Source organism: Nycticebus coucang, chromosome 3 (assembly GCF_027406575.1).
Source record: "Nycticebus coucang isolate mNycCou1 chromosome 3, mNycCou1.pri, whole genome shotgun sequence".
Taxonomy (NCBI): domain Eukaryota; kingdom Metazoa; phylum Chordata; class Mammalia; order Primates; family Lorisidae; genus Nycticebus; species Nycticebus coucang.
In genome coordinates, this window is record NC_069782.1 from 130,666,415 (window position 1) to 130,690,700 (window position 24,286).

Consider the following 24,286-nt stretch of genomic DNA (forward strand, 5'->3'; position numbering starts at 1 on the left):
TCTCAGAAAAAAAAAAAGAAAAGAAAATATTTGAGGAAATGTAAAGCTCCTTGTAAATATATAATATTACAATTTTCATTGGAGAACATTTGTTTTTTAGGGGACAGTATTTATTCAAAAACAAGCCTCCTGATGGGAATGCTCCTCCCAACTCTTTTTATAGAGCACTTTATCCTAAAATTATACAAGACATTGAGGTAAGTATCTATGTATTTGGGGGCATTTGCCAAATGGTCGAGAATTAATTATCATTGTTCTTTAGTCATAGTATTATTAGGGCAAACCCATTAAGGTTTATTGATGTGGGTTAAAAATCTCTTTACAAGTGAGTAGGATGAGTGGAATTTATTATTTATGTCATTGAGTTGTATGCAGGAGAAGTCTACAATATAAATTTTTAATTATCTTGCAAATGGAAAAACGTTTATAAATTTAGATAGTAGCTTTGTAAAGCCATAATTTTACCTTGCCTTAAGTTCTATATTTCCAATACAGTGAGGCATTGAATGGTGTTGAAGTTGCTATTGAAGTCAAATAAGAGTTTGGGTCCTTTCCTAATTACTGCCTCTCTACCATTCCTTCTTCTTAGACAATAGAATCTAATTGGAGATGTGGAAGACATAGTTTACAAAGAATCCACTGCCGAAGTGAAACAAGCAAAGGAGTTTACTGTTTACAGTATGATGATCAGAAAATAGTAAGCGGCCTTCGAGACAACACAATCAAGGTAAGGTCTCTGCAGTTGTGGGAGGGTAGCTACCACACTTACTATGCAATCTAAAATGTAAACTATAAGCACTCTTTCTATAAATTAAGTGAAAATTTTAAATTGTTTTCAGTGTGAAGGCCAAAATAATTGCCTAAAGGACAGACATCCATTTCCCCCAGAGGAGTTCTCTTCTTGAAGTGCACTGAATGGGCTTATTACTTTTTTGGCCCTCACATAATTATAGCTACCCCTGTCCCTTAATGAAAAGGATAAAGTTTGCATTAGTACTGAGGCCACATATATATATATATATATATGTACTTAGCTATACTTACAGAAAAGAATGCACTCTGCACTATTCTGGGCTGTGATTATTTTGGGGGAATCAAACACATAATAAGTACTGAGCCCTACTATGAAGCTAAATTATATCTTTCACATAAAGACTATAACCCAACTATAGCACAAGACTATGGGGAAAGGGCCAAGGAAGGGGAAGGGAGGGGGGAGGTTTTGGTGGAGGGAGAGTAATGGGTGGGGCCACATCTATGGTACATCTTTTTTTTTTGGCCGGGGCTGGGTTTGAACCCACCACCTCCGGCATTTGGGACTGGCACCCTACCCGCTGAGCCACAGGCGCCGCCCTATGGTACATCTTAGAATGGGTATAGGCGATTGCACTAATGTACACAGCTATGATTTAACAATAAAAAAAAAAATTAAAAAAAAAACACATAATAAGGCTAACAAGTCTCTACAGCACTCCATTATCACAATGATCAAAAGAATCTTGTTTGCCATCCTAGATATGGGATAAAAGCACATTGGAATGCAAGCGAATTCTCACAGGACACACAGGTTCTGTCCTATGTCTCCAGTATGACGAAAGGGTGATCATAACTGGATCATCGGATTCCACAGTCAGGTAGAAAATTTCAAAACACTCTTTTGAACTCTGAAACATCAGCTTTACTCTGTTCTTTGTCATAGTATATATACATATACATACATACATATGCATGTATATTTATACACAGTTCTGAAGCTAAAAAGGAATAAACCATCAGCCACCCTCCAAACCCCCCATCATTTATGTCAGTCTAGAACTAGAAAACTTGATTTAGGAATGATTGAAGTAAGTTTTTATAGATAGATAGACTTGGTTTTTTGTTTTTTGGGAGACAGAGTCTCATTATGTCACCCTCGGTAGAGTGCTCTGATGTCACAGTTCACGGCAAACTCAAATTCCTGGGCTTAAGCAGTTCTCTTGCCTCAGCCTCCCAAGTAACTGGGACTACAGGCGTCCCCCCCCCAATAACACCCAGCTATATTTTTGTTGTAGTTGTCATTCTTGTTTAGCAGGCCTGGGCCAGGTTTGAACCCCCCAGCCCCGGTGTATGTGGCCAGGGCCCTAACCACTGAGCTATGGGTGCCAAGACAGAAGTAAGTTTATATTTTTGTGCATTTAAGAAACTATACATTCTATTTCAATTTGGAGAATCATCCATTATAGAAACTTTCCTTATCTTTATGGTAAACGATGCATTCCTTATAAAAACCGCCTCACAAGGCAATGACATGAGTACAATGAAGCTTTCTTTTCAGCTGGTTGTAACTATGGCACAAGCCTATAGTATCTCCTTTAAAATGTGTACAGGGTGGCGCCCAAAGCTCAGTGCGTAGGGCACTGGCCACATACATAGAGGCTGGTGGGTTCTATCCCAGCCCAGGCCAGCTAAAAACAACAATTGCAACAACAACAAAAATAGCCGAGCATTGTAGCAGGCGCTTGTAGTCCTAGCTACTTGGGAGGCTGAGACAAGAGAATTGCTTATGCCCAAGACTTTCAGATTGCTGTGAGCTGTGACACCACTGCACTCTATGGGGGCCGACATAGTGAGACTCTGTCTGAAAAATAATAAAATAAAATGTGTACAGGTGAGCAGTGCTCTCTTTGCCTGCCCCTCCTCTGCCATTCCTGCAGTTTTTAATTATGATCTTCACTCAGGGAGGGGCCCTCAATTTCTAGAAACATCAGTGATTTGATGACACAGCTATTAAACTATTGGAGTCTAGGGTAGCTTGAGTTCTACGTACCAGAAGCACTGCTGGAAACTTCTGTTAGGAATTTTGCCTTAAGCTAAAAGGTTTAGCAAACATAATGCATCAAAAGTAACTTTTTCAAAAAATAAAAATAAAAAAAATCAGTTAGCTACATTGTTAGATTCTCTGAAGTAAATGTTTACCAATTCCAGGTTATTCTCTGTGAATAAAAAAGGTTGTTTGTATTTTTTGTCTTATGACTTGAAAATAGCAAACTCAGTCCTTAAGAGTTATGGACATTTTAATATTTATTGGTGCTTGTGGAGTGCCTAGGAACCTGAAACAGTGTGGATGCTAACATCATTTATGTAGGATATGGGGGGGAAATGATTTTCTCAAAATGGGATAAACTTAGAAGAGGAAATGAAATATTTTAAAATCCAAAGTAAACACACAAAAATAGAGTAATCAATGGAAATATATCATTACATAAGATTCTCAAGTTATCCAAGGGTCCTACACTCTGCTATGAAGCCCACATTTATAGTGGGAGGGCTACTCTTGACCCTTAACCCTTAAAGGCACAGAAATGGGGACTTAGACTTACAAGTCTAGGTAATCTTGGCCCTTGACCTGTGTAATGAAACCTAAGATGCAGAGTAAGCAACTCAAATCCACACCACTATGTGTTTGGCAGAAATATCTTGGCCTATGTCAATTCTGGTTCCTGAGGGTTGTTGATGGAATGGGTACTATATCTTGTTAATGGTATCAATTAAATGTCGAAAGTTTTATAACCTTCATGTCTGGGCCAAATTATTAGGTGATAATGGCAGCAACCTCATCCCTACACTCCATACTCCTAACTCCCGTGGTGTGTGTTAAGGATTTCACACTTTCAGCATCTCTTCTCCTTCTCCTACTCTTCCAGTACAGCCTCCTCTCCCCTGCTCCTTCCCCGTGGTCTATCAGTACTTTCTACCTTAGCTCAACTTCTATGCTGCAAAAGAAGAAATGAGTTGTAAGACTTCCCATGAAAATATGGGCAGTGGTGGGGAGCATGATGGTCAAATATGGGTAAGAAATTGTAGCTTGAGTACCATCTAAATCTCAGATATCCCTTCCAGAGTGTGGGATGTAAATACAGGTGAAATGCTGAATACATTGATTCACCACTGTGAAGCAGTTCTGCACTTGCGTTTCAATAATGGCATGATGGTGACCTGCTCCAAAGATCGTTCCATTGCTGTGTGGGATATGGCCTCCCCAACAGATATTACTCTTCGGAGGGTACTGGTTGGACACCGAGCTGCTGTCAATGTTGTAGACTTTGATGACAAGTACATCGTTTCTGCATCTGGGGATAGAACTATAAAGGTAATAAGGCATTTTTCAGTAAGAATAGAGGAATTCATGTGAAGATTTGATAAAGGGCAGTTTCATTTTTTTTTTTTTTTTGGAGACAGAGTCTCACTTTGTCATCCTTGGTAGAGTGCTATGGTGTCATAGTTCATAGCAACCTCAAACTCCTGGGCTCAAGCCATTCTCTTGCCTTAACCTCCCAAGGAGCTGGGACTATAGGCTCCTGCCACAACGCCCAGCTATTTTTATTTTTTTTTTTTTTGTGGTTGTAGATGTCATTGTTGTTTTAGTTGGCCCAGGCTGGGTTTTAACCTGCCAGCCTTGGTGTATGTGGTTGGCGCCCTACCCACTGAGCGACCAGCACCCCCATGGCTTTTTTTTTTTTTTTTTTTTTAAGAGACGAGGTCTCAATCTGGCTCAGGCTGGTCTCAAACCTGTGAGCTCAGGCAATCCACCTGCCTCAGCCTCCCAAGTGCTGGGATTACAGGCGTGAGCCTCCACTCTTGGCCACAATTTCATATTTAAACATCACCATAGAATAACACAGTTTTTAATTCAGAGACAAGTCTGAGTGTTAAAAAGGTAATAAGTGATACAAGTTATGCAATAATTTTGGCTAGGTATTTTATTCCTACAAATAATGGTGAGTATGGGAAGAGCAGGAGTAAATTTAGGTTCAAGAACATATATCCAAAAGAACAGACAAACCCCATAAAAGTGAATCAATTTGAGGAATTCTCATATGATAGGAGCCACCTTACAAATGAACACTATATTATTATGAATTAAAATTCACGTCTTTTGTTTGAGACGTTGACTTCGTGCTAATGGTTTAGTCCTATATTCTGCTTCCCTAAGATCATCAGATCATCAGATGCCATAGATTTTTTTCCCAGTAAAAGCACCTAATTAATTCCTCCATGCTGTTATCTATTTCAGGTATGGAACACAAGTACTTGTGAATTTGTAAGGACCTTAAATGGACACAAACGAGGCATTGCCTGTTTGCAGTACAGAGACAGGCTTGTAGTGAGTGGCTCTTCTGACAACACTATCAGGTGAGCAGCAGGTGCCCTTTCCCAGAAAGGATGGTTATTATCCTCCCATTCGTTATTTGTTGCACAGAACATACTAGCGTTCAACTATGTTATGTTTCTAATCATCTGCTCTTCCTTTCTGTAGCTTCTTACAGGTCAAAAGTTTGCCCCAAGCAGAGAGATAGTACAACAAAGCCTTTTGCTGATGTGTTTTCTTCCTTTTATAGTTTTATCACCAGCTAGACCTGTTTCAGAGGTTCTGCTTATATGAGGAAGTGGGCAAGAAGGACAAGTAGATGGAAGTTGAAGGCCCTTTTAATTTCTCCTGTCTACAGTTTCAAAGTGCTTGTGACTCAGTGGGTAGGGCACCAGCCCCATATACCGAGGTTGTCAAACCTGCCCCCAGACAAACTGCAGCAAATAGCCGGGCATTGTGGTGGGCACCTATAGTCCCAGCTACTCGGGAGGCTGAAGCAAGAGAATCGCCTAAGCCCAGGAGTTGGAGGTTGTTGTGAGCTGTGACGCTACAGCACTCTATTGAGGGTGATAAAGTAAAACTCTGTCTCTAAAAAAAAAAAGAGTGCTAATACATAGCTAAAGGCAACTTCTCTTTGCCATTGTTTTTTAAAAAAGGAAAAAGATTTGTTTCCCTACTAGAAATTTTGCAGCTTTGTCTTACATTATCTAATCGGCCAGAGAGTAACCTGTCTTTGAAATTATGAAGAATCCACAATTGAAGTCTTTTTTGCTGTTTTTCCTTCACAAATATGAATGACACAGATATGATTACAATTTGGAAGTTTTATCCATCCATCGTCTCCCTTCCTTCATTGAAGTACTAAAAGGATGAAGAGGCCATTAAAAAAAATGACAGAACTGCTGTTTTGTCTGAGGAAATTTTCATTCCTAATATTCACCTGGATGTGACCTAAAAGCATAGAGTTTTTTAAATTAGTACACAAAAGTTTTTGAGAACTGACTTTGTATTTCTGTTATGAAAAAGACTTCCCTGGACAGTGGATGAAAGCAAGTGTCTCAGTGGCAGAGCAAGAGATGCTTTGTGAGAACAGGAATCGTGGATGTTCTGGATCTCACTTAGAGTGGTGATTTCGGAAAGCATTGCTTTCTTGGCTTTGTTGTTTCCTTCTCAGGCAACTGTGTGCATTGAATTCATCTTTTTTATGTCTGGGAGAACCTGGTTACAGAATTATATAAAGCAGTGTTTTTCAACCTTTTTATCTCATGGTACACTTGAATTTCTAGTTAAGCTTCCGTGTCACATTTAAATTATGTTGGTCACCAAAAAAATAAAAGTATAAAAATGAATATACTTATGTGCTTTGAACTTCTTTCAAAAATAATTTAATGATCTCTGAAAATTTTCATGGCAGACCTAAGATCCTCTCAGCATCCCAGTGTGCCACAGTACACCAGTTGAAAATTACTGATACAGGGCAGCGCCTGTGGCTCAGTCAGTAAGGCGCCGGCCCCATATGCCGAGGGTGGCGGGTTCAAACCCAGCCCCGGCCAAACTGCAACCAAAAAATAGCCGGGCGTTGTGGCGGGCGCCTGTAGTCCCAGCTACTCGGGAGGCTGAGGCAAGAGAATCGCTTAAGCCCAGGAGTTGGAGGTTGCTGTGAGCTGTGTGAGGCCACGGCACTCTACCGAGGGCCATAAAGTGAGACTCTGTCTCTACAAAAAAAAAAAAAAAAGAAAGAAAATTACTGATACAAAGCATCATGCTTTGAAAATGCATACTACATTTGAATTAAACCATACATTTTTCTACTGAGTTACATGGCAGAAAGGAAATAAATTACATTGAGAGCAATACATTTTTGTATGGGTGGTGATTGATTTTACTTTTGTGGATTTTTAAAAGATATATGAAGTATATCATTATACAATTCCAGGCTTTGAAAAGAATACATGAAAATTCACTTGACTCAATTTTCTCTTCCAGATTATGGGACATAGAATGTGGTGCATGTTTGCGAGTGTTAGAAGGCCATGAGGAATTGGTTCGTTGTATTCGATTTGATAACAAGAGGATAGTCAGTGGGGCTTATGATGGGTGAGTTTGCTAACAAAGTTTAAAAAATATCCGCATCATTTTTTTTTAAGTTTCAAAACATTAAGAGGGTACAAATGTTTGTACATAGCTTTTATAATGCTCTAGTCAGGGCTGTAAATATCCATGTCTTTACTCTTCCTGGTTTGTGATGTTAAACATAACTTGTCCTTGTCTCTAAAAGCTTTTAGATTTTATAGAAAGTATCTGATACAATATTTCTCTCTCTAATCTAATTCTCCTTTCTTTACTCTGTTTGAAATATTCTTCTCAACCATTCTATTGTACATATTTGCATATGATTTTCATTAATATTTTGTTATTTGATTATATGTCTGTTTTGCCCTGTAAAACAAAGAATCAGACAAACCCAGTATAATAGGATATGCTTGTAAAATGGTAACTTGTTAACAAAACAGAAACACTCAAGGGCAGTATTTGGGGAGCTTAGTGTGGTAGGGTCTTGAATTTTGATTTCTTTGAGTAATTTCTAAAAATATAGTTCTCTTGTCATCACTTCTCCTGTTTCATTTAGAATGAATTCAGTCATCTGGATTTTTCTTCTAATTTTAGTGATTATGGAGTCCATTCATGTTGTGAATAGATTCCACGTCCAACAATGCAAAGCACAGAATAAATATACACAAAAAGTATATTCACTTATGAAGGACTCTTCATCATTTCTTCTTGTCAGAGTACCTTATTTGGGAGGTGAGGCATGGACAGCTAGAGTTCAAATACTGGCAGCTTTTCATTAATAAATACCAGAAACTCCTTACAACATTATCTTAGTTTATGAGCTAACTATATTAATACATTAAGCCAACTCAAGCAGCAGGAAGTGTAGCCAACTCACTTCCTAGTTGAGTCAGCCATCCTTGTCATGCCCTTAGAAAATTGTTCAGGGTGTGATGACATGTTCCAGTTAGGTCAGGACTGTATTTTCTCATTGCCTTGTCTTCGATCTGTACCCACCTTTCTTAGGATTTGTCTGCAGTATACATTAGGCGACTGTAAATTTTTGGATTTTTTAAGACGGTCTCACTTTATTGCCCTGAGTAGAGTGCTATGGCATTGTCATAGCTCACAGCATGTTCTCAAACTCTTGGGCTTGAACAATCCTCTTGCCTCAGCCTCCCAAGTAGCTGGGACTACAGATATATGCCACCACACCTGGCTTGTTTTTGTCTTTTTTGTAGACAGGGTCTCTCTTGGCTCAGGCTTGTCTTGAATTCCTTAGCTCAGGCAATTCACTTCAGCTTCCCAGATGCTAGGATTACAGGCATGAGCCACTGAGCCCAGCCTATAATTTATTTTGAAATGGCTAGGATTTTCTTCCTTAAATCAAAATATGTGGGTTTGCTTATATAAACTCCAGTGCTCTTGAATGGACCTCAGACCCCGGTACATGTGACTTAGGCCATTCTTAGAACTGACCAGGAAAAGGATGCCTCAATGTTATAGATTTCTAGGTATAAGTACTCTCTTGTAATTAAGAGTTCTAATGAGCTCCTCTTGACCCAAAAGTATGGTACAACTTTACCATTATCTTTAGTTTCATTAAAGCTAACCTGTTTCTCATTTTTAGATTAAGCATGTACATTTTCCCCTGTTAAGACCAATAACCTCTACCCAAGAATGAATGCAAGAACCAAGTCCAAAACAAAAAAGTCTATATACATTCCTTGTGAGCTGGATTTATCATATAAACTATATTCACCATCCTTATTTATTGGCATGGTTTTTTGCCGTTTTCCCGTGTTCTCTTAATTTTGCACTTACCTGAGATTTTTGTCCCCTTTTTGATCTTTAGGAAAATTAAAGTATGGGATCTTGTGGCTGCTTTGGACCCTCGTGCTCCTGCAGGGACACTCTGTCTACGGACCCTTGTGGTAAGAGCCTTATTGCTCAGAGGAAGTTGTAGAGTAGGTATGGGAAGAAATTAAATGTTTATGTGCTGTGGAATACAGATTTGGATTTAATAGGTAAAACTTCAAAAACCCACCTCGGCGCCTGTGGCTCAAGCGGCTAAGGCGCCAGCCACATAAACCTGAGCTGGCAGGTTCAAATCCAGCCTGGGCCCACCAAACAACAATGATGGCTGCAACCAAAAAATAGCCGAGCATTGTGGCAGGAGCCTGTAGTCCCAGCTACTTGGGAGGTGGAGACAGGAGACTCGCTTGAGTCCAGGAGTTGGAGGTTGCTGTGAGCTGTGATGCCACGGTACTCTACCCAGGGCGACAGCTTGAGGCTCTGTCTCAAAAAAAAAAAAAAAAAAACAATTTTTTTTTTCCCCAAAAAACCTTCTACTAAGTGAAAAAGCAACAAATACTTGACAATAAAATATGTTTACATAATGCCTTTTATCCAATGGTGCTTTAGAGGCTATGTGTGGAGAGGAATGTGGCAGCTGTTTAACAGCTGCACAGCAACCCTACACAACAGTTTAGTATGGGAAGTGAATAAGAATTCAGTATCTACCAGAAACAGCAGGGGGTCTAAGGAATGAGAATATAATCGTTCGCGTTGGAACCTGTCCAAAATCTAAGGACCTGTACACCTGTGCCTTCAAAAAGTACTCTGGGAATTTGCATGAACCCCCTGGTCTTGCCAAGGGGGTTGTGAATAGATTCACCGTGCCCAGCCTCTATGTGCATATTGTTTTCATTTCTCTTGGGTGGATATCTAGGAATGTGATTTCTGGATCCTATGATAAGTATACAATTAAATTTTCTTTCTTTTTTTTTTTTTTTCTCCGTAGAGACAGAGTCTCACTTTATCCCCCTGGGTAGAGTGCTGTGACATCACACTGCTCACAGCAGCCTTCTTCTCCTGGGCTTAGGCGATTCTCCTGCCTCAGCCTCCCAAGTAGCTGGGACTACAGGCGCCCGCCACAACACCCGGCTATTTTTTTGTTGCAATTGGCTGGGGCTGGGTTGCAATATACTGGGGCCACCCTCGGTATATTGGGCTGGCGCCCTACCCACTGAGCCACAGGGACCGCCCTAAGTATACATTTAAATTTAAAAGAAACTACTGGGACCTGGCTTAGTGGCTCATGTCTATAATCCTAACCCTCTGGGAAGCTGAGGCAGGTGGATCACTTGAGCTCAGGAGTTCGAGACCCTGTTTCCAAAAAATAGCTCAGGTGGGGCGGCGCCTGTGGCTCAGTTGGTAAGGCGCTGGCCCCATATAAAGAGGGTGGCGGGTTCAAACCCCTGAACCGCAACCAAAAAATAGCTGGGCGTTATGGCGGGCACCTGTAGTCCCAGCTACTCGGGAGGCTGAGGCAAGAGGATCACTTGAGCCTAAGAGTTTGAGTTCGCTGTGAGCTATGACACCATGGTGATAAAGTGAGACTCTGTCTCATAAAAAATAAAAATAAAAGAAATGACTGGCTGGGTGTGTGGCCTGCATCTATAATCCTAGCACTTTGGGAGGCTGAGGCAGGAAGATAGCTTGAGCTCATGAGCTCAAGTTCCAAACTAGCCTGAGCAAGAGTGAGACCCCCATCTCTATTAAAAATAAGCTGGGTGCTGTGGTGGGCACCTGTAGTCCCAGCTACTTGGGAGCCTGAGGCAGGAAAATCACTTGAACTCATGAGTTTGAGGCTGCTGTGAGCTAGGCTGATGGCAAGGCACTCTATCTAGCCTGAGGCAACAGAGTGAGATTCTGTCAATGAACGGATAAATGAATGAAATGAAATTATAGAGTGAGACGGTCTCTAAATAAATTTATTAAATAAATAAAACAAACTACAGAATGAGGCTCTGTCTCTGAATGAATGAATGAAACTACCAAGGTATTTCCCAAAGTGGCATTATGGGATTCTGCAAATGTAAAACATTATGCATTTTCACTGACAATGTATAAGAGTTCCATTTTTGCACGTCCCTGTCAGCTCTCTCTCTCTCTATATATATATATATATTTTTTTTTTTTTTTTTGGTTTTTTTTTTTTAGTCAGAGTCTCACTTTTTCGCCCTCAGTAGGGTGCTGTGGCGTCACAGCTCACAGCAACCTCCAATTCCTGGGCTTAGGCAGTTCTCTTGCCTCAGCCTCCTGAGTAACTGGGACTACAGGCGCCCACCACAACGCCTGACTATTTTTTGTTGCAGTTTGGCCGGGACCAGGTTCAAACCCACCACCCTCATTATATGGGGCTGGTGCCCTACCCACTGAGCCACAGGCACCACCGGTATTGTCAATATTTTTAAAAATTACTGGCATTTGAGTGGGTATATAGCAATATCTCATTGTAATTTTAATTTGCATTTCTGTTGTAGCTAATTATGTTGAACACATTTTTGTGTGCTTATTTTTTACAAATTATACATCAAATCCTGTGACTTTATTGAGTTTCTGAAAATGGATTTATTGAGGTATAATTGGACATATTGAAAGTGTACAAAGTTACTAATTTTGACACACGTATATCCTAGTGAAACCGCAGATATTAAAGATATCCTCATGCCCTATAATAATTCTTCCTTCCTTTCCCATCCATCCTGCCCAATCTTCAGGTGACTATGGAATTGCTATCTATCAACATTGCTCTATTTTATTTTCTACAGTTTTATAAAAATGGAAACATACATTATGTACCTTTTTGCCTGTCTTTTTTCATTAAGTATAATTATTTTGAGATTCACCCCTGTTGTTGATTCTAGTATTCCATTATTTTTTGTTTTGTTTGAGACAGTCTCACTATGTCACCCTTAGTAGAGTGCTATGGCATCACAGCTCACAGCCACCTGTAACTCTTGGACTTCAGTGATTCTCTTGCCTCAGCCTCCCAAGTAGCTGGGACTACAGGTACCCACTACAACACCTGGCTATTTTTTTTTTTTTTTTTTTTTTTGCAATTGTCATTGTTGTTTAGCAGGCCTGGGCCAGGTTTGAACCCACCTGCCTGGGTATATGTGGCCAGCGCCCTAATCACTAAGCTACAGGCGCCAAGCCAAGTAATATTCCATTGTATGGTTACACCACAATTTATTCATCCATTTACCAGTTGATGAACATTTGGGTTGTTAAAACATTTTTTGGCTATTCCACATACAATTTCTTTTTTTTTTTTGTAGAGACAGAGTCTCACTTTATGGCCCTCGGTAGAGTGCCATGGCATCACACAACTCATAGCAACCTCCAACTCCTGGGCTTAAGTGATTCTCCTGCCTCAGCCTCCCTAGTAGCTGGGACTACAGGTGCCCGCCACAACGCCCGGCTATTTTTTGGTTGCAGTTCAGCCGGGGCCGGGTTTGAACTCGCCGCCCTCAGTATATGGGGCCGGCGCCTTACCGACTAAGCCACAGGCACCTCCCTCCACATACAATTTCTATAAACATTTACATGCAAGTCTCAGGATGAGCCTATGCTTTTATTTCTCCAGGGTGAATACCTAGGAGCAAGATGACTAGGTTTTATGGTGAGCATATGTTTAATATTTTTAGAAACTCCCAGACTGTTTTCCAAAGTGGTTGTACCATTTTACATTACAGTAAATAGTGTATGAGAGTTCCAGTTATGCCGTATCCTCACCAATACTAAGCATAGTCTTTTCAGTTTGATGTATTCTAATAAGTATGGTATCAAGAGTAGAATTTCATTGTGGTTTTAATTTGTATATCCCTAACGATTAATAATGTTGAGCATCTGAGGACCATGCACAGTGGCTCATGCCTGTAATCCCAGCACTCTGGGAGGCCAAGACAGGCAGATTGCCTGAGCTCATGAGTTTGAGACCAGTCTGAGCTAGAGCTAGACCCCACCACTGTAAATAGTCAGGGTTTGTGGTGTACACCTATAATCCCAGCTATTCAGGAGGCTGAGGCAAAAATAGCACTTGAGCCCAGGAGTCAGATTGCTGTGAGCGATGACGCCACAGCTCTCTACCGGGGGCAACAAGATGAGACTGTCTCAAAATAATAATGATAATAATCATGTTGAGCATCTGTTAATGTGGTTGCCATTTGTATATACTTTGATGAAGGGTTTGTTCAAATGTTTTGCCCATTTGTACTTGAGTGGTTTTTATTTATTTTTTTTTTTGAGTTGAGAGTTTTATACATACTCTGTATTATAAATCCTTTATTGGATTTGTGATTTGCAGCTATTTTCTCCCAGTCCATAACTTGTTTCTTCATCGTCTTTTTTTTTTTTTTTTTTTTTTTGGCCGGGGCTGGGTTTGAACCCTCCACCTCTGGCATATGGAACCGGCGCCCTACTCCTTGAGCCACAGGTGCCGCCGTCTTCATCGTCTTAAAAGTGTCTTTGGGCCTTGGTGTGTGTCATACTTTATGGGGGCAAGACATGATTGCAAGAGGGACTTTACCTAACAATTGCAATCAGTGTAACCTGGCTTATTGTATCCCCAACAATAAAAAAAAAAAAAATTAATTAAAAAAAAAAAAAAAAGTGTCTTTGGGCCAGGTGCAGTGGCTCAGGCCTATAATCCCAGAATTTGGGAGGTTAAGGTGCGTGGATCATATAAGTTTAGGAGTTCAAGACCAGCCTGAGCTAGAGCGAGACCCATCTCTAAAAATAGCCGGGCGTTGTGGCGGGCACATGTAGTCCCAGCTACTTGGGAGGCTGAGGCAAGAGAATCGCTTGAGCCCAAGAGTTTGAGGTTGCTGGGCGGCGCCTGTGGCTCAGTGAGTAAGGCGCCGGCCCCATATGCCAAGGGTGGTGGGTTCAAACCCAGCCCCGGCCAAACTGCAACAACAACAAAAAAAAAAATAGCGTTGTGGCAGGTGCCTGTAGTCCCAGCTGCTCGGGAGGCTGAGGCAAGAGAATCGCGTAAGCCCAAGAGTTAGAGGTTGCTGTGAGCCGTGTGACACCAGGGCACTCTACCCAAGAGCGGTACAGTGAGACTCTGTCTCTACAAAAAAAAAAAAAAAGAGTTTGAGGTTGCTGTGAGCTATGATGTCACAGCACTCTACAAGGGCAACCAAGTCAGACTCTGTCTCCAAAAAGAAAAAAAAAGAAATGATTCCTCTCTACCCATCCCTGGAAAGGAATCTTATAATTTTTGTTAAAAGAAGCCAGGAACAAAAGAATACATACTGTACAAATGTATTTATGTGAAATTTAAGAACACAATAATTGGATTAATAATGGTAACATTCGCTGGGCACCGTGGCTCACACACCTATAATCCTAAAACTCTGGGAGGTTGTGGCAGGTAGATTGCCTGAGCTGAAGAGTTCCAGACCAGCCCAAGCAAGAGAGAGAGATCTCATCTCTATAAAAATAGCTGGGCGTTATGGCGGGCACCTGGGAGGTGCCTACTTGGGAGGCTGAGGCAAGAGGATCACTTGAGCCCAAGAGTTTGAGGTTGCTGTGAGCTGTGACACCATGACACTCGCTCTCCCAAGGGTGACAAAGTGGGGAAAAAAACATGTAACATTGGAGTAAAGGTAATATTGACTAGTACGTATTATGAGATTACTTTCCAGGATATTGGAAACATTCTACATCTTGATGCAGGTGGTGGTTATTGCCAGTGGTGTGCTAGAACAGACTGATACTCTCTTATGAGAGCCAACTGTTAGATACTCATGAATTTTATATGCTGGTTGACCATACATACATGGGTAGCTTGAAACTGACTGTCTTAAGAGTTTTTATGCCATGAAAATCCACCAATGGTTTTATAAATTGGGAGAATTTCCTTGGTATATATTTATCAGCACACTTATTGCTTATGAATCCTTGGCCTCTGCTCGTATAAGGAACTTAAAGACGCAGAGAAAAAAGAAGGCCAGGGAGGTATCTAAAGAATGCTTTCATCCAGCCTAAGCCGAAGGGCATTGTCAGAGAAAATCTAGCATGCTATTTAATGTGTTTTGGCCAAATAATATTTCATTGTTTACAGTTGCTTTTTCATCCTACCTTTGACCAAAATAAGTTTTCTCTCTATATTTTTGAAACTGCTAAATGATAGGAAAAAATTAACAGTATAGCCTTTCCATAGACACCTTTTGACATGTTGCTGAATTTATGTCCTTTTTGATTTTGAGTAGTTCAAATTCTTACCCTTTTTGTTTCTGCTTCTTTAGGAGCATTCCGGAAGAGTTTTCCGACTCCAGTTTGATGAATTCCAGATTGTCAGTAGTTCACATGATGACACAATTCTCATCTGGGACTTCCTAAATGATCCAGCTGCACAAGCAGAACCTCCCCGCTCCCCTTCCCGAACATACACCTATATCTCCAGATAAATAACCATACACTGACCTCATACTTGCCCAGGTATGGAAAAGAGTTATATACATAACACTGTGCGTAGGAGATGGAATACTGGCAGTAAGCTGTTGCTAAATTCATGGAGCTTTCTCATGCCCTTTGTCTCACCAAGTCCTGTAAAGCAGAGGAACTAGAGGAACCAGACAACGTAAGACAGAGCTGGAACTGTCACAGTGGATGGTACCTTTCACCAAGTTAGCCAGCCTCATTTCTAGATGATTCTGGAATCCTTCTTGTATGGTAGAACTAATCATTTCTGCCCTAAGTATCTATGAAAATAGAGAGATTTAAATCAGTTTGAAAACAAAGTACTTTAATGACCCAAAAGCCTATGATTTTGTACAGATCAAAAAATACCTGTAATAGAGTCCAGGTGTGGTGGCTCATACCTGTAATCCTAAAAACTAGTCAGGCATGGTGTACATGCCTGTAGTCCCAGTTACTCAGGAGGCTGAGGCTGTAGGATCACTTGAATCCAGAAGTTTGAGGTAGTCATGAGCTGTAATGACACTGCTGCCCTCCAGCCAGGGTAAGAGAGACTCTATCTCAAATCACCACGCCCAAAAAATAGAGACCCTTTGAGCCAAGTAGATGATCTAATGTGTGAATGGAATTATCTCGGTAAGATTTCACACTGACATCTAGGCAGCCCTGCCTTGTTAATCTCATTCAGTTATAAAAAGTGCTTTTTTATCCTTAGCTCCACTACTCCACTTCCCTACAAAAAGAAGTCCTGTCTTTTGACCTCAGAAATCGCTCTGAAGGCGGTAAGAACCCATTGTTCTCTTACTCAGATCTCGAACCTCTTACTCAAACAGGGCAAGATCCTAAAAATACCTATTGATTGCCTATACATACTATATAGTATCCATACTGTCGTATATATACTGCACATACTATAGTATATTCAGATCATACCTGACGTCCTAACCAGTTCAAATGCACTAGGTTATCACAGGTTTGGGAAAGCTACCCTAGCCGCTGTGAGCATTGCTGTAGTTAGGATTTCTGTCTCCACACTTGATTCAGTTCTCGTGGTAGCGCACATTCACTGCACTTCTCTGAACCTCTTTTTGCAGTGTTTCCTCTGAGAGGTGGTTCACACCCAGCTGAGCTCACTCACCTCAGCACTCCCTGCTCTCACAGATGACATAGTGCTTCCTTGTTCTTAAGCTTCCTCAGCCAAGTCACACAGGCTGTGTGCCCTTGGACAAGTAGCCTCCCAGGGCCTGCAGTACCTAGCTCACAGAGTTCTTGCAGGGACTGCATGGAGATACTGTATGGAAGTCTTAGTGCTTAGTAGTGCAATGCCTAGCACATGACACATCTTCAGCAAAAAGTCATTTTTATTATCAATATTGTGATCACCATACACCCATACCCTTCTTTTGCCAGATTTCTCTCTTCCTTTTACTTCCATGGCATTTTGCCACTTTTACTTTTCTTCCTGGCTCTCTGATTGTGTCTCCTTCAGCCTCTCACTCCTAGAACAGAGTCTGTGTCTGGCTTTTTCTTCCTACTCTAAGTTCCCCTCCTTGGGAATAAGCTTGTTGGATCTCTTCCCACAGCTTTAGCTCTCATCTCAATGTAAATGACTCCCGAATTTTCTTTTTCTTTTTTTTTTTTTTTTTGAGACAGAGCCTCAAACTGTCACCCTGGGTAGAGTACTGTGGCATCACAGCTCACAGCAACCTCCAACTCCTGGGCTCAAGCAAGTCTCCTGCCTCTGCCTCCCAAGTAGCTGGGACTATAGGCACCTGCCACAACGCCCGGCTATTTTTTTTTTTTGGTTGCAGCCATCATTGTTGTTTGGCGGCCCTGGCTGGATTCGAACCTGCCAGCTCAGGTGTATGTGGCTGGCGCCTTAGCTGCTTGAGCCACAGGTGCAGAGCCAGACTCTCAAATTTTCATCTCCAGTTCTAACCTCTACGTTACTCTCCCAGCCACATTTCCAGCTCTTAATCTACACGTCTGTCCTTGAAGGTACTGGGAGCACTTCTGTTGCTCCCATCCTCAGTCAAACTGTCCCCTCAGCCACACAGCAAGGCCAGCTTCCCTCAACTCCCCCACTTCTATTAGTGGCCCCTCTATTTTCATGGCCCCTTGGGGTAAAGTGCCCTGAGACACCCTTACACGCCCCCTACAATTCAGGGATCAGGTGAAAGCTATACCAACCACGGTCAGTCTTAGCCTCAAGACATAACTTTGTTCGAATACCACAGCCCTCAGCATGCCTTTTTTTTTTTTTAGTTTTTGTTTGTTTGTTTTTTGAGACAGTCTTTCACCTTGAGTAGAGTCTCATGGCATCGTAGCTGATAGCAATGTCAAACTTTGGGGCTTCAGCAATTCTCTTGCCTCAGCTTCCCAAGTGGCTGGGATTACAGGCGCCTGCCACAACAGCCAGCTAGTTTTTCTATTTTTGGTAGAGATGGGGTCTCGATCTTGCTCAGGCTGGTCTCAAACTCCTGAGCTCTGAAATCCCCCCACCTCAGCCTCCCAGAGTGCTAGGATTACAGTCGTGAGCCACCACACCCGGCCAAACCATGCCTTTTATATAAGTCCCTTATCAGACCAGACAGGCTGTGACAGAAGCTCTTGCATAACCTGGGCAAAGAGCAGGCATTAGGAAGAACCATAAGTCTCTCTCCTAATTGGCAACAAAGTAAATATTTTCCTCATAGAGCAGTTAAAAAAGGGGAAGGGAGCTAATAAGTGTTTGCTCTGTTTTTACACAGGACTCATCGAAGTTGCAGTATTTAACATATCTGCCAACACCAGGAGGAGCAACAACAGTAACAACCAAACAACTACCCGGTTTTCCTGGACTATCCTAGGAGCAGGGCTTTGAGACTCCTGTTGGGACACAGTTGGTCTGTAGTCGGCCCAGGATGGTCTACTCAGTATGGCTGACTGCTTTAGTGCTGCTATCAGAAGATGTCTTCTATCTTTCATGAATGATTGGAACTTTTAAACCTCACCTCCCCTCCTCTTTTCCCCTGTGCACCTATTTTTCCCTATTGGTTCCAGAGAAAGATGACTTATAAATATATTTAGTGTTTTGCCAGAATCTCTCTTGCTTTGCCATTAAGCAGAAGGAACGACTTTCCCTGTATAGGCTACTGGAAGAGACCCACTTCTAGGGAAGAGGGGTATACATCTTCAAGGCAGACAGCACCCAGTGTCTTTCTGTTCGCTGCAGGAATGCCCAGCACCTGGCCACAGAAGCCCAGTCCCACTAGACTTAGGAGGAGACAGCTCTGTGTCTGTAGCCTCCAGGGCAAAGAAAAAAAACTCACACACCAGAAGCTCTGGCCTTCCTGCCTCCCTTCTATTTCTCTGTTTCTGTCCCTCTTTCTTACTGTCCCCCACTCTCCCAACCCATTTCTCTGTTCCACCTGAGAAGAAGGTATATGAAGAGAGTGTCCTCAGTTTGCATGAGCCACATCAACTAGAAAATGCAGCTCTTGGAAGAGTTAAATGCTATTCAGTCAAAATTCCAAACCCAGGCTTTTACTGCAAGTGACCCTATGGCAACAGTGGATTCTTGGACATGATACTCTCATCATATTTGTGACTCTTCCCTCTTCTCCGTCCTCCCACACAAAGGCAGTGGGTGGGGGGAGCAGAAATTTCCTGGGCTCCATCAGTGGCTGCATCTTTCTGGACTCAGCAGTCTCCTTGATTCCATGTAGAGTGTGAAAAGGAGTTGCTGATTGCATTTCCTCTCATTAACAATTAGGTGTGTAATAAAAAGCATTGTACTTCATCTTAAATCACTGGTAAGGCTCAACCTACAGAAAGGTTCAAAATGGCCAGAGCCAGTCGCTTGGTGCATTCTGCATATGATAGTTCCCATCTCCAGTTTCCTCAGCAGGGACTGTTCATACCCAGGCACTTGTATCTTCACCAAGACCCCAATCAGAGTAATTTAAGAGATGGTCAGAAGTAAAAACTGATTTTCTTTTTCATTTAGGCCAGTAAATATCATTTCTCAAATATTAATCTAACCATCTCATGCTTGCACCACAGAACCTTCCCTCTGTTTCATCCTTATCCAGAATGTGCAAAAGGGCAAAGCTGTCTGAAAGAGAGGATCAGGGTGAAGTTTGGCACACAGGGTTTATAAATGGGGAAGAAACTGCCTTCTCTTTCTTTGTTTCCCCTCCTGGCCTTATTTTGCTCTTTACTTTCCCCAGCCAATAAAATTTCTCTAGCATTTGGTAAACCACATAAACAAATGGACCTCAGCAAGGGCCAGGCTAACCTGGCCACTTGGAAGGCAGCTGTGTGGGCTTCCAAGCCAGCGGGCTTCAGGTGCAAGGGTACTTGTGCCATACTGACCTGAGAGCACAGGAAATACTATTAATGTGCACCCATCTTGTTTCCCCAGCATGCGTGGGTCTGCATAAGCCATCTGGGGTAGCATAGGCAGGCCTAGCCAAAGCCCTGAGGCCACAGCACAGTCTCATTTTCCTTGGAAGCTGAGCAGTCAGGCCTGTTGTTTTCATTCCTAATCAAAGCAGTTGAGTGCAAGGAAGCCACTGTTTAACCAGCTGCTCTAAAAACAGCAAAGTGGGAGCCAGTTGCAAGTGACCTAAAGCCAGGGTACCATTAGTTCAGCAAGAGGAGACCAGGCAGCCCCTTCACTCTTACTCTGATTTACAAGAAGGTATCCTCTTACCATTGTGTATCCAGACCGAATGTTGTTACTACATATGGAGAAGCAGGTTATGCATATGCATTTCACTTTTCCTTTTTCCTACTTTCTAAGTATTTTTAAGCTTTTAGTTCCAGGTTATGTTCAGAAAATATTTTCAAGTGTTGTGATACATTCTTGCCTGAGAAATATTTTCAGTATAATTCCCTTCCTAGCTATCCAAATACTACAGAGACTAGCCAGGATTTCTCATCTATTGTAGAGGACTATTAGTGGCTTTTTGATTGGCTAAGCATTTTGTTACAGATGAAGGTAGAGGGCTGTCCACCCTGAAAAAATATACAGGTCAGACATCAAAGAGGCATGAGTTTCAAGCTGGTCAAAATATTGTCCAATAGCCATAACTTTACTAGCCCTTTTCCTATATGCTGCTATTCAAAAGTGGGAGCTGTTGAATATTCATTGGTGCCTGGGGTTTTGCTCTACTATCTAGGTTCTGTTGAAGGTATATCGTTTCTAAGACCATTTTGAAACTTGTCCTGTACATAATAGATGAGAGCAAGAGTGGACCCTGCAGATGCAGAGCCATTAGCTCAGTTGAGGATATTCTCCAAGTTGTCCTCTCTGCTGCTGTTGGAAATAGGAATGAAGTTAAGTGGTCTGAAAAACTTGAATCATTCACATTTCTCAGCTCTGGGGGTCATTTACCAGTTCATTGTAGAAGAAATAATCAGGTAAGTAGAAGTTCATTTCCAGAGAAGGTAAACCCCACTTACCATCTCTGCATGATTTCAGTGGGAATTGATTATTATTAATCCCCAACTGGGCTAGAATAAATGTAAAGTTTGACCTTTTGAAAAAGAAAAGAGAAACAAAGAAAGTCTCCACACATTTAAAGTAATGGAGAAAAGGAGCTAAAGGTGTCCCTCAGCTCTGAAATGAAATGTCTCCACTGTAGATTAGTTTCTCTTCATTAAAATTCACTTCTCAGTGTTAGGGCCTGAAAGAAACTTTTCTTAAAGAAGGCTGAGACCCCTTCACAGGGGGTTGAGGAGGGTAGTGCATGCACCTACACCTGTCATAGACACATGTGACCTCTTGGTTCACACTGGGGCAGCTTGAACAAGACCAGTGTGCCTTGCTGCACATGTAGGTATTTAACTGCTGAAAACATCTTTTTATTTTCTGTGCAATGTGAAAGTGGATATGAATTATGGGGGCGGGAGGGCTTTTTTACACTTGTCCCTTAGCAAAATTCTTTCTGGTGTCTCCTTCAAAGACTGGGATTTTCTTTAGAAGTCTATTGACAAGTAATAAAGTCTGGCCCTCAAAGCTTGTTTCTGAATTGGGAAAGACCCTGACACCCTTAAATCATTCTGTTTTTTGCTTGAATAAGAACAATCATTGTTTTTCTTTTGTACAATCTAAAGCAGGAAAAACAATGCACTCTTCCTTTGCCAACTCCTGGTACCATTCATTGGTCTGAACCCGTGGTTGATCTGCTCTTTAGCACTTGATTGTGTGTGGAGGGCTTGGAGTAGGGGGCTATGGGAAACATTGGAAATAATGAAGGCTGCTTTTGTTTTTCTTTCCTAGAATTGGATTAGATACCTTGATATCATTGACCTTCTTAACATCTTCCTTTTGCCTTAGGTGTTAATACCCTCCAGCCTGAAGTGGAATAATCCAACCTAGAGTAGTGCAGCCCTGAGGGCTAGGCTGCAAGCCTGATTCTGGAGTAATCCAAAGTACTTATAGACAAAAAATGGGATGCTTAGCTACTCATCTCCTGTGACCATCACATTCTCTGATGATTACCATATCACTTTAATCCACATTTCAGATCTCCTTCCCCATTTGGATTTCAGCAGACTTTCAAGTGCACCCAGAGACCACAGCCTGAGTTAATCTCCATGGGCTTCATCCACACAGCTAATAACTGACAGACCAGAGCCCTTTACTTTAACCACAATCTCAACATAGTTCTAGAAAGATAGCCATCTCTTAAGGGAATAAGTCTGCTTATTGTTACCTTTACCTGCAGTCATTTGTGATGTCAGAATCCTTGGAGCTGAGGAGAGAAATCAGAAGTGCATGAATATTGTTGCCCAATTTCAGGTGGAACTTACTGCATTGATACCTAAAATACTCTTCTGTTGGCCATTGGGTACCTACGATCTGAAATTTCCTGGTGGTAGATGACATCTGAAATACGTGCTTTCTGACCAGCCCAGCTGGCTCTCTTAGCTCCTGATTGGCTATGTGTGTGTTTTATTAAGGATCAGTGCAGTAAATGGCGTTCTAGAAGTGTTATTTTCTCTCCTAACCCTTCCCCTTCTTAGACACTGAAGGGAAAGACCAACTAGGAGGTTGGAACTTTGGGTACCAAAGAAAAATCTTCCCAAGTCAGTGATTACTTAAACCCAACTCAGACTGATCTGAGAGGTGGTCTGTGGACTTCAGCTGTGGGAACAGGCCTGGCTACAATTGTGAGCTTCCCTGAGAGCTTTCGGTTGGTTCAGTTCTTTGTTCTCTAGATTTCTAAGTACTGACTGCTTTGACTTTTGTGATTATGTTATGGTGATGTGTAGTTAATGTACCAATCTGTTCACTACCTAGGATCATGGTAATAGAGTGTGTTTCGGTTTTTTTAACTGTTCAGAAAAAAAGTAAGTTAAATTACAAATATAAGATTAAAGTGAATTTTTTAAGTGTCTTGTTTCTTTGCCCCAACATCAACAGGACAGGAAGGTTTTTAATGGGCAAATTGAGGGAGTACACAGATTTAATGACTTTTAAGATAATCTGTTATGGTGTAGCAAGCTTGAGAGAAGTCAGAACTAGATGATGTCAGTAAGTGCAGGGTCCTTGTCATAGAAGCACTATTTCATGTTGAATTAAATTGAGGCCAAAGTGGTATCCAATTTTTGAATTGGTTGCCATAGCCCAACCTGAGCCCAGGTTTTAAATTTTTCTCTGCAGGAAGAAGATTTGAGTTTCCCATGCTTCCCACTTGATCAGTTATAGACAAATGAGCAATTTCAGAAAGACTTCTACAAGCTGTAAGAATGAAGGCATCATTGGTCATCTGGGGGATAACATTACTGTTCCCAAGTGAGCTCTCCTTGCCTCCCTTCTTAAACCAAATCTAGGGAGATAAGTACAAGGTGGCAGGACATGACAGAAGGGGACTCTTTACCCCTTCATCTTCTTCCCACCCCTTCTCTAATGTCACAAATAGAACAAAAAGAATCTCAAAATTGACCCATCCTGGCTTGGTGCCTATAGCTCAGTGGCTAGGGCACCAGCCACATACACTGCGGCTGGCAAGTTTGAACCCAGTCCAGGCCTGCCAAACAACAGTGACAATTACAACCAAAAAATAGCTGGGTGTTGTGGTGGGTGCCTGTAGTCCCAGCAACTGGGGAAGCTGAGGCAAGAGAATCACATATGCCCAAGAGTTTGAGGTTGCTGTGAGCTGTAATTCCACAGCACCCTACCAAGGATGACATGAGACTCTTGTCTCAAAAAAAAAAAAAAAAAAAGATTGACCCATTCTATGGGTCATATTTTAGTAGTAGTCTTCCATCACCCTGTGTCTCACTGTCTCAACTGGACTCCACTGATCATTAGAGCCATCTTAGGCTGTGGTCAACGTTAGAGCTGCTATGAAGAACTATCCCCGCCTCAAGCCAGAAGAATTCGAAAGCAACAAGTACACCCAGCCTGTTGGCCATACAGAAACTTAGGAGAAGGAAAAGGAACTCACATTGCCCAAGGCCACACTTCTCCCCACCAGCTATTAACAGACAGTGCCCTGGAGAAGGAAAACAGGGAGGTAGGAGTCAGTAGAGACAACTCTGGACCCGTAGCATCCACTCAACTGACCAGCTGGGCTCCTGAGCACAGAATTTTTTTTTTTATGCAATTTTTTTTGGATAAAAAAAAAAATTTTCTGGGGCCAGGTTTGAACCTACCATCTCCGGTATATGGGGCCTGCGCCCTTCCTCCTTGAGCCATAGGCACCATCCCTGAGCACAGACTTGAGCAGAGGTTGAACCTAAGGTCTTGTGGACCTCACCCAGTGTCAAACCTCTTCCCCCAAGAAGGGTGAGGCTCAGGCATGCTCTGGGAAGACTCTCCTCTATAGCCATTGTCTC

The 24,286-nt window shown here is 41.9% G+C and overlaps 1 protein-coding gene across 5 annotated transcripts in view; it reads left to right on the forward strand.

Annotated features, from left to right (window-relative positions):
- The window catches only part of BTRC (beta-transducin repeat containing E3 ubiquitin protein ligase), a 204,126-nt gene extending 181,293 nt beyond the window's left edge, over positions 1–22,833 (forward strand). For all 5 annotated transcript variants that reach the window (XM_053584718.1, XM_053584721.1, XM_053584720.1 and 2 more), the window contains 9 exons: positions 101–197; positions 590–727; positions 1,516–1,634; positions 3,880–4,129; positions 5,054–5,172; positions 7,115–7,225; positions 9,036–9,114; positions 15,283–15,475; positions 18,205–22,833. In XM_053584718.1, coding sequence (XP_053440693.1) covers positions 101–197; positions 590–727; positions 1,516–1,634; positions 3,880–4,129; positions 5,054–5,172; positions 7,115–7,225; positions 9,036–9,114; positions 15,283–15,444 — 1,075 coding nt within the window. In that variant the 3' untranslated portion in view covers positions 15,445–15,475; positions 18,205–22,833. The remainder of the gene's footprint in view (positions 1–100; positions 198–589; positions 728–1,515; positions 1,635–3,879; positions 4,130–5,053; positions 5,173–7,114; positions 7,226–9,035; positions 9,115–15,282; positions 15,476–18,204) is intronic.
- The last annotated feature ends 1,453 nt before the right edge of the window (positions 22,834–24,286 follow it).